The following is a 17,500-nucleotide window of genomic DNA, read 5'->3' as shown; positions in this document are numbered from 1 at the left end:
GAATGTATAGAATCCGATCCAGCTGCAAGAAGAGGTTTAGGTGGCACTGGAGGTCTGCTTATCTCTTTTCGCTTGGAGGAATTAGGTAAAAAGATAACTTGCCGCTTGTCACGTACCTGCAAAAAGAGCAATAGGTTGGAAATTATATAAGAGTAAAACTACAGAAGCAAGATGATATTGTTTAGCAGATAAATATGATCAAAATGTACATATCATTAATAAGAGTACATAATCTAGGAATATAGCATTGGGGATACATGTTGATTTCGTGTAGAAAAAGCCCTTTTTAAAGTTCGGGGGGGGGGGGCAGTCATATTCTATAAAAAAAGAACAGATTCTTAAGAACGTTGGTATAAAAATCATGTTTAAGTAGAATAGTCGTAGAAAAAAATATGTCATGAAGTTTAAAATAATGCTGTAGGAAATAGAAATAAATAGCCTTATAAAATAAGGGTAAAAAGTGAGTAGTAGCTAGTGAAATCCGAAGTCCTACTACTGTACATAAAAAAAAAGAGAACAGATATTTCATAATATCAGGATGAAATGCATGTTTTCACTAGAAAACAGCAAAGACTTAGCGGCGTTTGTTTGCAAACTTGGGCTACATGCTACAATCTAAGATAAAAACAAGTGTGAATTCTCTACAACATGAGATTGAAAGCTATAGGAAAAGCATAAAATTGCTTCTGATTTCAAATCGGTTGTTAAAACACCAGAAAGCATATTAAATCCTTTATTATTTGGGACCAAACTGCTCTATTATTATTATTATTATTATTATTATTATTATTATTATTATTATTTTTATTATTATTATTACTAGCTAAGCTACAACCCTAGCTGGAAAAGCAAGATGCTATAAGCACAAGGGCTCCAATAGGGAAAAGTAGCCCCGTGAGGAAGAGAAACAAGGAAAAATAAAATATTTTAAGAACAACACCACCACCAAAATAAGCATTTCCTATATGAACTATAAAAACTTTAACAAAACAAGAGGAAGAGAAATAAGACAGAATAGCGTGCCCGAGTCTTACCTTTATAGGGACACCCTCGGGATAGATATCCTGCAGTTCAGTTGGGAAGAATCCATCTAAGATATCCTGCAAGAACTGGCGGGTCTTGACAGTCTCGAAGCTACGGAAACCTCCGTCGTTGACCACTACTCCATTCTTGTAGAGAGTCAGCTGCAAGCTTTCCCCTGCCTGATCTCAACAGTAAAAACAATTCTAAATATAAGTTCTGGTTTTATCTTGTCACTGTTTAGAAAAAACTACAGTTTTACTTATGCTAGAATTATTGGGCCAAGCGATATCATAGCATTCATCTGCTTGAACTACAGAATAGATAATGTAAGCTAATTGTTTCCTCCCAAATTCAGACAGATTAACTACTCTAAGAATTATTTTTGCTTTGAATTCAATGACATTTGGTCTCTAAAATTGATAATATCGTTATAAGTCTTATGTAAAAGTGACTAAATCCTACGATAAGATGATGCTAATACGTTCCATTTTCATTACATGAATATTTGATTGTTAAATTATCTATATTAGCAAGAGCTGAAAAAAAAATTCTAGAATGACAAAACCAGAGCTAAGAGAGCATGAAGTACATAAGGCATTTAGGGCGCTGAAACAAAAATGAAAAAGCATCTGCTATTTACTGACAGACAATTAAAGACAGCTAAAGCAAAATAGAATAAAAACAAACTACTTAAATTCTCACCTTTGGAACATAAGCCAGCTAACACACAACTGCATACATAAAGAGATCACACAAAGTAAGAACTTTTTTAAAATACTAAGTAACTTAATTTAGACCAACAGCAAATTTACGAACCAATTAACAGGTTAATGAGCCTTTGTTGGTGCTTTGGACGGACCAGGTCAGTAATTAGGATTTGGTAACTTTAAACCAAGGCAATATATATAGCTATATCTATACATGTATTCAGGAAGAACAGATAGAGCTAGTAAAGAAGGAATAAGAATGATGATGACACCAAGAGCAGAGCAAGCATTAACTGAGTGGAGAGCTGTAAATAGTAGATTGTTACTTGCAAAGTTCAAAACAAAGCAGTGCAATATGAGTATTATAATTTGCTATGCACCAACAAATAATTCACCTGAAGAAAGGAGAGATAAATACTACAAACCACACAGAGTAATGTATGAGATCCCAGAGAGAGATATGACAATTGTGATTGGTGACTTCAATCTTAAAGTCGGAAGGAATAATCAAGGGATAGAGAATGTGATGGGTGTCGAGGAGCATATTTCATAAGTTTCTGTTCAACAATCAATCTTGTCATTGGAAGTACTCTTCTCTAGAACAATGACGTCCACAATTATACATGGACTTCACCATGTGGCAATTACAGAAATCAAATATATCACATGGCCATTAATATAGAGAGAAGGAGGACTCTGAGGAATTTATGAAGCTATAGAAGTGCAGTTATTGTTAGTGATTACCAAATCCTCCTTGCCACACTGAAAGCACCCAACAGAAATGTAAACAGAATGCCTAAGTTTGATAGAACTAAGCTTCTAGAAGACGAGCACAGAGAAACATTTGCAATTGGATGTAGGAATCAATTTGGAGTCTTAGAGACTTTAAGGGACGAAGAGCAGATAACTAATGAAGAATGGTGTGATATTAAGAACATATATCGGTCAGTTGGTAGTGAAGTTTTTCGGCATGCAGATACAAGGTGAAAACCATGGACATCAAATGATACTTGGGATACTATAAAAAGAAAACAAAGAGAAAAATTGATTGTTGAAAGTTTTCGAGGAAATAATTAAAATTACAGGGTAGAGCATGCTAAGTATTTCCTGTATTGATAGCGAGGTCAAAAGAAAAACCAGAAATGACTGGAAAGAATAACTAGAAAGTAGAGCAGAGGAAGCTGACAAAGCTATGAATTCAGGGAGTGGCTATGGTGTTAAAATCGCCCATCAATGAAATCTCTATTGGGGCAAAGAAAAAGAAGCATATACCTATCAAAAAACAGAGATAGATCTATTGTAACAACAGAAGATGAAGAAAGACAACGTTGAATTGAAAACTTTAGTGGGGCTATGAATAGGAGGTACGAAGGGAATAATTTGACTGCTATACCTGAAACTGATGAAGACCTTGATGTGCCCATGAAGGAATTCAGTGTGTGAAGTCGAAGCTATCATTAAAAAATAAAGAGATGAAAGTTCCTGGATACGAGGGAATGACTACCGACATGATTTTGGCTGAAAATGAAGTAACCCCCAGAATACTTACAAGATTATTTTGTAGAATGTGGCATGAAGAGGCAAAACCTGATGAATGGGAGTTAAAGGTGTTGGTGAAAAAAAAAAAAAAGAGACCAGACTTATTGCAATAATCACACTTACGTCACTTGTTATGAAATGATTTAGTATGCTCATATAAAAGAGACTAGAGAAAAAGATCGATGAAAAGTTGAGAGATGAACAAGTAGGATTTCGAAAGGGTAAAACTTGTACTGGCCAAAATTTCAGTTTGAGACATACAGCAATGAATAGAATATAGAAGTCCACTTTCATGGGATTTGTGGACTATGAAAAAGCCTTTGACAGTGTTCCCAGGCCAATGTTGTAGAGAGTCCTGCGTTCTGGAATTCCTCTTTAATACGTGAATTTGATAAAGTCTGTTCATGAGCATAGCAAGTGCAAACTTTCTGTTAATGGAGTCCTTTAAAATGAATTTCCAGTGAACAGCAGAGTACTCAAGGGAATACGTTGCCATCTATGTTGTTTATACTCCTCATGGATTTTGTAATGCGTAGAACAGTCAGAGATGGTGGAGAAGGATTGGACTGGATTGGTGAAAGGAAATTAGCATACCTAGAGTATGCTGATGATGATGTCATTATTAGCAGAACACCACAGTATTGGCAATGTTTGCTTACCAGAATGCATGAAATATCACTCGAAGTTAGACTCAAGATAAATAGAAGAGAGACAGAGATGATGAGAACGGTGGATGTAATGGAAGAGGAAATATCATTGGAAGGATAAAGGATTAATGAGGTAGAATCCTTTAAGTATCTAGGAACTATGATCTCCAATACAGGGTCTTTAGAATTAGAGTTTAGTGAAAGATTGAAAAAGCAAATTAGATAATGGCTAAGTTAAGTAAAATTTGGAAATCAAATCGCCTGAAATTACTTATAAAAATCAGACTATATATCAGTTCAGTGAGATTGGTGTTACTCTATGGACATGAGTCATGGTATGACAACGAAACAATCTACAATAGATTTAGTAGATTTGAGAACTAGGAACTCAGAAGGATATTGGGAATTAAAGGACAGGACATGATTAGAAATGAAACTATAGGAGAGATTACTCGAGTGCCATATGAGGGTGAAATCATTATGAGGGGTAGATGGTGATGGTTTGGATATACTCTTCGAACTCCCCAAGAGCGATTAGTTCACCAAACGTTTAGCTGGGCTCCACAAGGCACTAGAAGAGTTGGAAGACCCAGTCCTACATGGATGAGGAGTATGAAACGTGAAGTAGAAGATAATGAGATGATGATGATGATGATGATGATGAAATATTTACTATAGCTCAATATTCCCAATGAAGAAAATATGTAGTGGTCCTGGCGTATTTACAGTATTGTTATTTTGATATTGATATCCAAAATTGCCCTTTTCCCGGTGATGGAGTTATAAAATAAACTTGGTTTATTCTGCTAGCTAAAGTATGAAAAGACGATATTTAGTATCTAAATTTTATACACACACACACACACACACACACACATATATATATATATATATATATATATATATATGTATATGTATATATATATATGTATATATATATATATATATATATATATATATATATATATATTTATTTATATATACATATATAAATATATATATGAATATATATATATATATATATATATATATATATACAAATATGTGTGTGTATCTGTCTGTCTATCTGTATGTGTTCATGCATATAAACAAACAATCTATCCGTATATAAAAGTAATAAACTTTAAACGTGGAGTAAATTATTCATACAAGTAACAATAGCTACTGTGATCATGCAAGAATGAAACTGTGTTTTGAATATGTTAAAGAATATAATTAAAACGGAATTACATTGATACGGAATTCATTTTTATCAAACACTTTTCAATAATCAAAGGCATTCAGACTAAGTATTTTTTATTTGGTTCTATATCTGATGCTGGAGTCATTTCTCACCTGTTGACCTACCTAAGCGACGCTACCAGATCTCCTTACCGTAAGTTGAAACCGCTTCCCGTATTTCTATCGACTGATTTGGGCCTCGGAAATGGGCTGATATCAAATTACAGGTATTCAGGTGGCTCTCATCTCAGTATCTTCTAAGTTACATTTAGACAGGAATCTCATATGGGAGGTAACTACAGGGAAATAAGGATATTTGCCCGTCACTACCTTTTATGAGGTGATGAATGATATTTAAAAATGTACTCAAAGAACTTTCTTACCTTAGAAGTCCGCAAAAAGAGCTACCATTTACATATACAGTATAGATATCTTTTCATCTCTCTCTATCTCTCTCTCATTTCGCTTTCTCTCTATCTCTCTCTCTCTTTATCTTTCTCTCTTTCTAGCATAAAAAAAAAAATTTTAACAGCCCAGCCTTACCCTTGAACTCCAGGCGATTTTGGTTTCTCTGCCATGATCAGCTGGCCGAATCCGGTATCGATTTGAGTTTGCTTGTAACTAATAGTAGAAAAGCAGTTATGAAATTAGAACTTTGATCATCATTCTTCAGTGCGTTTTCTTTTTTGTCTCCATTATGAACAGATCACATTATCATTGCAAAAACAAACTACGGTATACAGCCAACAGCAGCAAAGATAATCTACAAGTGTGCAACATACTAGAAACAATCGTAGATAAGAAAAAAAACCTGCAGGAGCTTATAGGCATTTCTACATTTAACCCAGTGGGACAAAGCCTGTAGAAGCTGGGAACTACTACATATGGCAGCAGGAGTTAGGAAGTACTTCACAAATATCAGCATAAGCTAAAAGTTACTTCTACACGCGTCAGCGGGAGTTAGGAGCTGCTTCTACATATGGCATCAGGAGCTATGAGGTACTTCCACACATGTCAAGAAGAACTATTACATACTTTTACACGCAGCAGTAGGGTTCATAAGCTATTTCCATGTATTGAGCAAAAGTTATCCACTACATATATTGATCTCAGAAGGACCTTTAACCTATAATTTTACACATCTACAACAATAGGTTCTCTAAACTACCACTACAACTGAAATCGTTAACTACAGGACCAAATGCTCAAAAAGCTCATAATTAAAGGTACTGACCTCAGCTGCAGCGTCTCCTTGGGCCATTATGTTGAGTTCGGTTATAGCTGCCAGCAGCTTCTCATAGTCCAAGCTAAAGGGCTCTGCCTCTGAAGATATACTGCGAGAAGTAGATTCTGCCACGACCCTGCGCACCTCTCGGTTCTTGTGGTTCCTGGTGAGGAAGTTACAACAATTCATTGGATACATTCCTCAAATAAGTTTATCATTCAATACTTTGCCTTATTCTATCCTCAACAGAGTAGTCATATTTTCTTTTTTTATAAAACATCATGTATGAATTTTGATTAGTTCTATTTTTACCAAACTAATTAGAAAGAAGCCTGAGTATCAGAATATATCAGAAATTTGGTTAAAGATAGTCAAAAAGAAATATGCTCTTTTTCACAAAAGCAAAAAATGAAATTGAACTCACTGACCACGTAGTAATGTAATTACAAGATGCAACCATATCTAAAAAAAAATATCACGATGTCTATTTAAGTCCTAATCTGCTAACTCTTGATGTCATTCTTCAATGAGGTTCGAAGAAGATTTAAAAAGGAAATTAAAGATCATCAATGATTCACTAATACCCCTTTTTACGTCGGTTTGGCTGACCTTAGTTGCAACTTTGCATCGCTTATCTTTAAATACTAATGTAAAAATAAATTTACATTGCACAATTTTATGAGGGCTTACATCGGTTTCTCTGTGGCACAATAATGAAAAAAGCCTAAAAAAAAGCAGAATTCTATTTATAAAATTCGTGAGCCCATACATTCAATAAGAAAATAGTAGTAGTATATATAGTATTTTGATACGAAAAAAAAAATTAGTATACATAGTATACAGAGAAAATTTTATAAATACTTATCAAAACAAACATTTGATACGTCTGATAACATTTACTTCAATCATGCTTGAATGCGGATATGTACAGTTAGAATCAAAAGAACGCAGATACCCGGGGGAAATCTTTCGTCAGATGTCTCTAGTGTTCCCATGACAAAACAGAGAAGGTGTTGCTCTTCTTACTACTACTATGAAATGGGCGGAACCCTCTCCAACCTTAACGAATCAAAGACAGCAAAAGGGTGTTTTTGCTAGTAAAAGCATTAAAATTTTACAAATCGAGTTGCCATATTTCATTCTGTTTTATCATTTGACGTTTCGAATATCCACAGCAAATACTGAATACACACATACACACACATGTATATATATATATATATATATATATATATATATATATATATATATATATATATATATATATATATCTTCTTTCTTCTTCTTCCCAGCTTTATCCCTATTCGGGGTCGCCGTTTCTAATGAGTCTCTTCCATCTCCCTCTGTCCTGTGTCATTTCCTCCCATACTCCCTTCTCCCTCATATCATCTCTAATGCAATCTCTCCACCTGGTCTTAGGTCTTCCTCTCCTTCGTGTTCCATCCACCTCCACGTCCATCACTTCTCTTGCCATGTGTTGCCCTTCTCTTCTCATCAGGTGGCCATACCATCTTAACCTTGCCTCTTGCACTTTCTTTGATGCCTCAGTGACTTTTACTGTACCCCTAATATGTTCATTTCTAACCCTGTCCTTTTTGGTTACTCCACTCATCCACCTAAGCATCCTCATCTCGGTTACGTTCAACTTTCTACCCTCTGTTTTCTTTAGGGGTGCTGCTTCCAATCCATATGTTATTGCTGGTCTGACCACTGCCTTGTGCACTCTGCCCTTCAATCTTATAGGGACTTTCCTATCACATATGATACCAGACACCTTCCTCCAGTTGTTCCAACCACACTGAATCCGGTTGTTAATTTCCTCTTCCATGTTCCCCCCATTGTCGATCACTGAACCAAGGTACTTGAATTTATGAACCCTTTTGATGTTTCCTCCGCCTAATTTGATTGTTGTTTGCTGGTCGCCATCCATCTCGGTTGTCATATACTCTGTCTTCTTCCTGCTTATTCTTAAACCTCTACTCTCCAAGGCATATCTCCATCTTTCTAGTTTCCCCTCCAGTTCTTCCCTGTTCTCGGCTACCAAGACTATATCATCTGCATAGAGCAGACACCATGGTGGCTCCTCCCTGACATCCTCTGTTAACACATCCAAGACGATGTTAAACAGGAGTGGGCTTAGAGCAGATCCCTGATGTAGCCCGACTCCAACTTGGAAATTTTCTGTTCTTCCAACTGTAGATCTGACGCTGGTCTTTACATTTCTATACATCTCCCTGATCATTCTGACATACTTCTCCATCACTCCTCTCTCCCTGAGACATCTCCATATTTCCTGTCGTGGTACTCTGTCATATGCCTTCTCTAGGTCTATAAAGGCCATATGCAAGACCTTTTGCTTCTCTCTGTACTTTTCCATAATTTGTCTCAAAGCGAAAATACCATCCACAGTACTAAGCCCCTTCATGAATCCTAGTTGCTGTCTACCGATGGAAACTTGCTGCCGTAATCTTCCATCCATAATTCTTTCAAATACCTTCAGTGTATGTGACATGAGTTTTATTCCTTGATAATTTTCACAACACTGTATGTCCCCTTTCTCTTTGAATATTGGGATTAATATACTTTCCCTCCATTTTTCGGGTATATATATATACATATGTATATATATACATACATATATATATATATATATATATATATATATATATATATATATATATATATATATATATGTATGTATGTATATATATCATGAATCCGCAAAATCATGTAGACATTATTGGAGTATCGCAGATAAACAATTCCTTCCGTTAACAGTTACATTAGATTATTTCGACATTAGTCTTGTTCAAGTCACCGATGAAAGAAAAAGTACTTTCAGATATGGTTCGATGTAAAATAATAATAAAAAAACACCATACATGAGTTATGCCGGCTTAAATGACATTCAGAGAGAGAGAGAGAGAGAGAGAGAGAGAGAGAGAGAGAGAGAGAGATTCGGCCTGAATACATCGTTTTTAATATATTTGTAGTACGTTGGTCAAAATTCCCCCGTAACTTTTTGAGTTAGGTTGGTGATAAACAAATAGACAGAGGTGAAAACATGTCCTCCTTGGCGGAGGTAATAAAAATAATAATAATAATAATAATAATAATAATAATAATAATAATAATAATAATAATAATAGTAATTGGGCTAAAACGTAAAATTTGAGAGTTCTGACGAGGTGAATATTCGGCCGCGCACTGAGCCCTTTTATAATTTAGAATTGCAAGATATTTCTTTGGATTTATTAAATGTAATTAGTTCTTACCTTCTAAATTCCTGGAATTTATCCATTTATTCAAACCTACCGAAATCTTGCAACCCTTCCAGAAACAACATTATTACTTCCATTCTTGCCTGTTTCTCTTTCAACAATTCCAACTCTTAGTGAGATAAAGATTCACTTCAAGAACATCATGGCTCTAGAGTCTAGAGAATTGAACTTGTAATGTTTCTCAAGATGATATTTATTTTGAAATTGATTTTTATGTAAGTGGGGGATATAAACATATATAATACACACACACAAACATACATACACACACACACACACATATATATATATATATATATATATATATATATATATATGATAAATTTTGACAGTGGGAAGGGGGAAGTCCCACCCTGCCAGCGGGAAGGGGGGAGCCCCACCCTGCCAGCGGGAAGGGGAGAGGCCCGCCCTGCCAGCGGGAAGGGGGAGCCCCGCCCTGCAAGCTGGAAGGGGGGAGCCATGCCCTTCCAGTGGGAAGGGGGGAGCCCCGCCCTGCCACCGGGAAGGGGGGAGCCCCGCCCTGTCAGCGGGAAGGTGGGAGCCCCACCCTGTCAGCGGGAAAGGGGGAGCCCTGCCATGCCAGTGGAGGGGGGAGCCCCGCCCTGCCAGCGGAAAGGGGGAGCCCCGCCCTGCCAGCGGAAAGGGGGGGGAGCACTGCCCTGCCAGCGGAAAGGGGGGAGCCCTGCACTGCCAGTGGGAAGGGGGGATCCCCGCCTTGCCAGCGGGAAGGGGGGAGCCCCGCCCTGCCAGCAGGAAGGGGAGAGCCCCGCCCTGCCAGCGGGAAGGGGGGAGTCCTGCCCTACCAGCGGGAAGGGGGGAGCCCCACCCTGCCAGCGGGAAGGGGAGAGCCCCGCCCTGCCAGCGGGAAGAGGGGAGTCCCGCCCTGCCAGCGGGAAGGGGGGAGCCCCGCCCTGCCAGCGGGAAGGGGGGAGCCCCACCCTGCCAGCGGGAAGGGGTGAGCCCCGCCCTGCCATCGGGAAGGTGGGAGCCCCGCCCTGCCAGCGGGAAGGGGGGAGCCCCGCCCTGCCAGCGGGAAGGGGGGAGCCCCGCCCTGCCAGCGGGAAGGGGGGAGCCCCGCCCTGCCAGCGTGAAAGGGGGAGACCCTCCGGGCTAGCAGGAGGGGGGCCAGCCCCGCCCAGCCAACAATAGAGATCTACTGTATCTAGCTTATTTTTTAAAAAAAACATGAAGGTTGGAAAGAGGAAAGCAGTCATGAAAAGCAAAACCAGAATCTTGAAGACTTCTTTCTCTCTTTGAGGAAGAAGAAGTCTTCAAGATTTTTGCTTTGAAGACTTCTTTCTTCTAAGAAGAAAGGGATCAACAAAAAGTGGAATCAGGGAGGCAGTCATGAAAACAAAACAAGACATTTTTGTCAAGAGCTTTGAATTGAAAGTCATTAGCATCTTTTCCTCATAATTGCGCTCAATTTAATGCCTAACGGCAAGCGCCCAAAGATAAGTGGGTTTCATCTAAAATCATTAACATCCGAATCTTGAAGACTTCTTGTTCCTCTCCATGAGTAAGAAGAAGTCTTCAAGATTCTTGTTTTGAAGACTTGTTCTTCCTCATGGAGAGAAAGAAGGTCTTCAAGATTCTTCTTTTGAAGACTTCTTTCTTCTGAGAAGAAAGGGGTCAACGACAAGTGTAATCAGGAAGGCAGTCATGAAAAGCAAAACAAGAATCTTGAAGATTTCTTCCCTCTCTCCATGAGGAAGAGGAAGTCTTCAAGATTCTTGTTTTGAAGACTTCTTCTTCCTCATGGAGAGAAAGAAGAGGTCTTCAAGATTCTTGTTTTGAATACATCTTTCTTCTAAGACGGAAGGGATCAACGACAAGTGGAATCAGGAAGGCAGTCATGAAAAGCAAAACCAGAATCTTGAAGACTAATAACTGATTCATTTGAAAGGATTCGGACAGTAAATACAGGAAGAGGAGGGAGACAGGAAGGAGAATAGGAGAGAAGAAATAAAGAAAAAGTCTTCAAGATTCTTGTTTTGAAGACTTCTTTCTTCTAAGAAGAAAGGGGTCAACGACAAGTGTAAACAGGAAGGCAGTCATGAAAAGCAAAACAACAATCTTGAAGACTTCTTCCTTCTCTCTATGAGGAAGAAGAAGTCTTCAAGATTCTTGGCTTGAAGATTTCTTCTTCCTCATGGAGAGAAAGAAGAAGTCTTCAAGATTCTTGGTTTGAAGAAATCTTTCTTCTAAGACGGAAGGGATCAACGACAAGTAGAATCAGGAAGGCAGTCATGAAAAACAAAACAAGAATCTTGAAGACTAATAACTGATTTCTTTGAAAGGATTCGGACAGTAAATACAGGAAGAAGAGGGAAACAGGAAAGAGAACGGGAGAGAAGAAATAAAGAATCCGAAAAGGAGAACTAGTTATTATTTGTTGATCACTTTACAATTGTGCGGATTTGAAATGAGAAATATGGAATACAGATGCATTTCCAAATCGGACTCAAATTGTCATTCATCTTGAGCAGGATTGTTAGAAAAGATAAAAAGAAGGTTTTAATCGTTTTATTGATCAACCCAAATTTGCAAGATTTTATCACCAACTTGCCTCCGAGGCAATGAAAAAGGAAACATGATTTGGGTGATGCAGAAAATGCTTTGTTGAAAGTTAAGAGAATTATTGATTCTGCGACTTTGGAAGAAAATCAAAATACATCGTCTAAAAGGAATCAACGACAAGTGGATTCAGGAAGGCAGTTATGAAAAGCTAAACAAGAATTTTCAAGACTAATAATTGATTTATTTGAAAGGATTTGGACAGAAAATACAGGAAGAAGAGGGAGACAGGAAGGAGAACGGGAGAGAAGAAATAAAGAATCCGAAAAGGAGAACTAGTTATTATTTGTTGATCACTTTACGATTGTGCGGATTTGAAATGAGAAAGTAAAGTACATAATGTTGAAGATCCAAAAATAAAGATTGTGCAGAATAAGGCGGAAACTACACAGAAGTAGAAAATATTGAAGGACCAGAGAAAGCTAAAATTCTTCAATCTGAAGTAATTTTTTTTTCCTCTTAAAGGAAGAACTTCTAAGGAGAGACACTCCAATTGGACGTCTTCCTGTTAGCACGTGCTTATAAGAAAAATAATTATCTAGGACCGACGAAGGAACGGGTTTGGGATCGGAGATTTTTGTTTTACTGCGCCCGGATTTGAACTTCTGGTTCCAGCTTCGGTCGTCATTTTGTGTCAGACTCATCATCATCTGCCTGTCATCAGTGTTCGTGTCATCCACTACAAGTAACAGCTTTTAAAAGATACAACCAGCGCTCCGTTCCCCTTACGGGCTGCCAACAGAAGGGGCCGTGGTCTGCCCTGTATATAGGCGGGTCAATCTAAATCATCATCATCAGGAGAGGCAATTTGAGACTCGAGACCTCTTACGGTCATTATAAAAAGGATATTTTAATTGCAAAGGGATCAATGGTTCAATTGGGTTCCGTCGTTATGAAATGACTTCAAGATGTTTGTCAAAAGAAATTCGGCCAAGAAGCACAACGGCAGGAGTAGAGGAACTGGCCAACGAACATTATGAGGAAAGAGTTTGTTGCCCTTTATCAGGACCCCTAAAAGATTGATATAGAATCGGGACGTCAAAACGAAAGTTAGCTTACGGGAAGAGTAGGAACGGGGTACCTTCACACGCGCCCACATGTATATATATATATATACATATATATATATATATATATATATATATATATATATATATATATATATATATATATATATATACATATATATATATACATATATATATGTATGTATATATATATATATATATATATATATATATATATATATATATATATGTGTGTGTGTGTGTGTGTTTGCTGGGTATTATTTTCTTACCTGTTACTATGTTGCTAATTTCTATGATAAATTAATTCATGGGGTAATAAAACATTATAGGGGAATTCGTATAATTACGTTTAGATATAGCTGACCATAACAGACAGTAAGTAGAGTATTGAGAAACTAGGTCTTCCTCATTCCTTTTTTCCTATGGAATTAAGACACTCTTCATGGATGTTGATGCTTAAGGAGGTGTAGACCCAAATGCTATTTTTCCTTCGTTTTTTATAAAGACCACAGTTTTTTTAGCTCTTAAGTTGTCTGCTATTTTCTTCAAGTTATCAAATTATATATATATATATATATATATATATATATATATATATATATATATATATACATACATATATATATATATATATATATATATATATATATATATATATATGTTTATTATAGTCACAAAAGGAGAACTGGGTTTGTTTTTCCTTTTTCCTTTCATGGCTTTAATACTTGAATACCTTATGCTCATCGCGTGTTAGCTTATGTGATTTCCACACACACACACACACGCACACACATACACACACACACATATATATATACATATATATATATATATATATATATATATATATATATATATATACATATATATATATACAGTATATATATACTGTATATACATTATATATATATACATATATATATATATTTATATATAATGATAAATTTTGCACATGTAGACGTGTTTTTCATATTTATAGAAGCCTTATATTAAACTCCCTTAATATCTGGATTCTCTCTATACCTCGGGATCAGAGAACTAAGGGGGAATCAACCCAAGAGATAATAGCTTCTGGACGGCCGGGGAATCGAACCCTGGTCCGAGAAACTGGCACGAAAATTGGTATTACATACACACACACACACACACACACACACACACACACACATATATATATATATATATATATATATATATATATATATATATAATGTGTGTGTGTTTTGTATTTACAGTGGATATTTCAGACGTCAAATAATAATAAAGAATTGAAATATGGCAACTTGATTTGTAACTTTTGTATGCTTTAGGTAACAAAGACAGCCCTTTACTGTATTTGGTTCGCTAAGGTTGGAGAAGGCTCCGCCCATTTCGTAGTAGTAAGAAGAGCAACACCTTGTCTGTTTTGTCATGGGAACACTAGAGACATCTGACGAAAGTTTTCCCCAGAGTGTCGGCGTTCTTTTGATTCTAACTGTACTTCATCCCAACTGAAGCGCGGTTGGCTTCTTTGCTGTAAGTCGAACAATTATTTTTTTTTAATATTTATTAACAGCAGGCTATGTATAATGACTAATATGTGATTTTGAAAAAAAAATAAGTTGGAATATTTCTTTAATTAACTAAAAAAAAAAAATCATATAATAAAAAAAATTGAAGGAAATGAGTCTCTAATATCCTCTTGCTTGTTTCATCTATAAGGCCTACTGCCTACGAGCTTTAGTTGTTCACAAGTGTTGGTTCCAGGATCCGGAGAAGTTCTTCTCTGAATCCTGGTTCATTCGTGTAACACGTACGCATCGAAGTTACCATTTTATATTTTGGTAATATTTACAGATTTTAGTCATGACCTCCTGGAAAAGTAAAGGTAACGATTCTAAGCTTTATATTACAACGGTGAAAATAAATTGGACGGGATTAAGGCATTTGTAAAAGGAGAAAACACATCAACATTGTGTGTACCTTAGGTCTGGCTCAGACGTGGTGTCTGCCATTATCAAGGACAAAGACCGCATTGTTTAATAAGTTACAGAAAAGACTCCGTCATCTAATACCTGTACCATCAATGCAAAGAGAGGCACAATTTCTGATGAAATAAAACAGTTACTACATCTTTGGACAGAAAAACATATGCATAAATGGATTTATACGATTCAAATACTGATCCAAGAGAAGGTCAAGTTTTTGTTTGACGACTTACGTAAAAAACTTCCCTATGAAAAGGACACTTCATACACCAAAATTTTCTGTGACTTAATTAATTAAAAAAGTGTTTAAACTTGCACAAAATTAGAATTAGGGAGAGTCTTCAGCAGCTGATACTGTTGCGGCCAAATAATTTCCTGTCTAGTTTAATCCATTGGAAGAAAAAACAGTGGCCGGGTACAAGGTAGCAAAAACCAGGCTAACATTAATGTTAGGAAGTAGCAACTCCAGCGATTCCAAGCTGAAGTTGTTGTTATGCTGGGATCACACTTGAGCGATCAGAGGAGATATGGAAAAATTCCGAAAATTTGAATATCACAGGCACTCTCATGCAATATTTTAGCACACATTTCTCGAAACGCAGGACATCGTGGTATACACTACTCATAATGCGGAGTAGGCGACCAGGGGAGATGCACACTGCAGGCACAGAGCAATAAGGGGGATACATGGGGATACATCGCCATACGATAGAACAACGCTGTATATGTGATCCTATCGCAGAGGGCACGTTTTGACATCTCAATTGGTTAGACACTCAGTGATAGTGATCTTTGTGTACGTGAAATACATGCGATACGGATTGCGGCATGCGTGATTCACGGGAGTCCTATATGTAAAAAGGCACCGTCACTGGGGAAATATGACTGTGAACACACAGTGTATTGAACATGGATTTACTAGATCTCATAAAAGAAGACACCGTTGATAATAATTATAATAATAATAATAATTATAATAATAATGATAATAATAATGGTAATTATAACAATTATTAATGATAATAACAATAATAATAATAATAATAATAATAATAATAATAATAATTATTATTATTATTATTACTATTAATAATAATAATAATAATAATAATAATAATAATAATAATTATTATTATTATTACTATCAATAATAATAATAATAATAATAATAATAATAATAAGACGACTGGTGATGGCGTGGCGCAGCTCCCACCTTAAATACCAGCGCTGAACGCATGTGCAGTCATGCATGTTGCCACTCTCCCATAGGGAGATATATTGCATATATATAGTTTGGAGATGATTAGGTTTGCAATAACGGCAAAACAGAACACAGATAATGTGATGCATTATCTCCTTGCACGTGTTGTATTGCAAGTGCTCGACCATCATCGCACACTAGATGAAAAAATGGAGCAGGTTTCAATTTTTCCGCTAGTGTTGCGACTCGGTGTGGCAACCTGGGATGTATCGCACACTTGACGATGCTCATCTCGGTCCGTGGGATTCTGCGCGAAACACACCCAGGATGAATGGGGATGTGTGGCGATATGCTCAAAATTTTGCTAAAATCAACATCTCAGCGCATCGCCATGGCCGTATTGCCCAAGTTTGATCCCAGCCTTAGTCTATCATTCCCTTAATCCTCGGGGCCTTAAAAACATCTAAAAGCCAACGCTTCCTGTCACCAAGGGCATTTTCAAAGAATGGTTCAATGGTTATTCAATACCAGTATTTCAGGATTATTGCAAGGAAAAAAAAAACAAAAGAAAAAAACTTCCCTATAAGGTTATACTGATCCTTGACAATGGACATCACGCTTATCTGAATGACCTGCACCCAATTGTTAGCATCGTTTTCTAGACCTGACACTACGTCTTTCATTAAAAAATTGGCTTAAGTGTCAAAGCTTTCTTCAAGCAGTACTGTCATGATGTTCCTTACGTCAATCGATTATTGTTACGTCGGTATATGATGTTTTGAACATTCATATTTTTTGAAAGACTTGTATTAGTTATCAAACAATTTTAAGCATCAGTGATCCTTAGACTGAAAGAACTCAAACAGCAATGAATGGAGTATGGAAGAAACTGTACCCTCACTTCATTTCTAATTTCATAGGTTTTGATGACCCAGTAAAAAACGTACTGAAGAGTTTGATATCTCTTACTGGGGAATTTTAGGAGTTAGAAGAAGATTCTGAGACATTGCTTGAAGCTCACAAGTAACCACTGACTATTGAGGAATTGTTAGAGTTAGAGCAACAACAGAAAATTGAAGATTGT

General features: G+C 36.8%; 1 protein-coding gene across 1 annotated transcript in view; it reads right to left on the bottom strand.

The window, feature by feature from the left end:
• The window catches only part of LOC137619882 (uncharacterized), a 109,991-nt gene that overhangs the window by 7,332 nt on the left and 85,159 nt on the right, over positions 1 to 17,500 (bottom strand). The window contains 3 exon segments of the mRNA XM_068350172.1: positions 1 to 116; positions 1,035 to 1,202; positions 6,372 to 6,525. The exon segment at positions 1 to 116 is cut by the window's left edge and continues 751 nt beyond it. Of these exon segments, the coding sequence (XP_068206273.1) occupies positions 1 to 116; positions 1,035 to 1,202; positions 6,372 to 6,525 (438 nt within the window).

Source organism: Palaemon carinicauda, chromosome 26 (genome assembly GCF_036898095.1).
Source record: "Palaemon carinicauda isolate YSFRI2023 chromosome 26, ASM3689809v2, whole genome shotgun sequence".
NCBI classification, from domain to species: Eukaryota; Metazoa; Arthropoda; class Malacostraca; order Decapoda; family Palaemonidae; genus Palaemon; species Palaemon carinicauda.
This window is presented reverse-complemented; position numbering and strand designations above follow the sequence as displayed.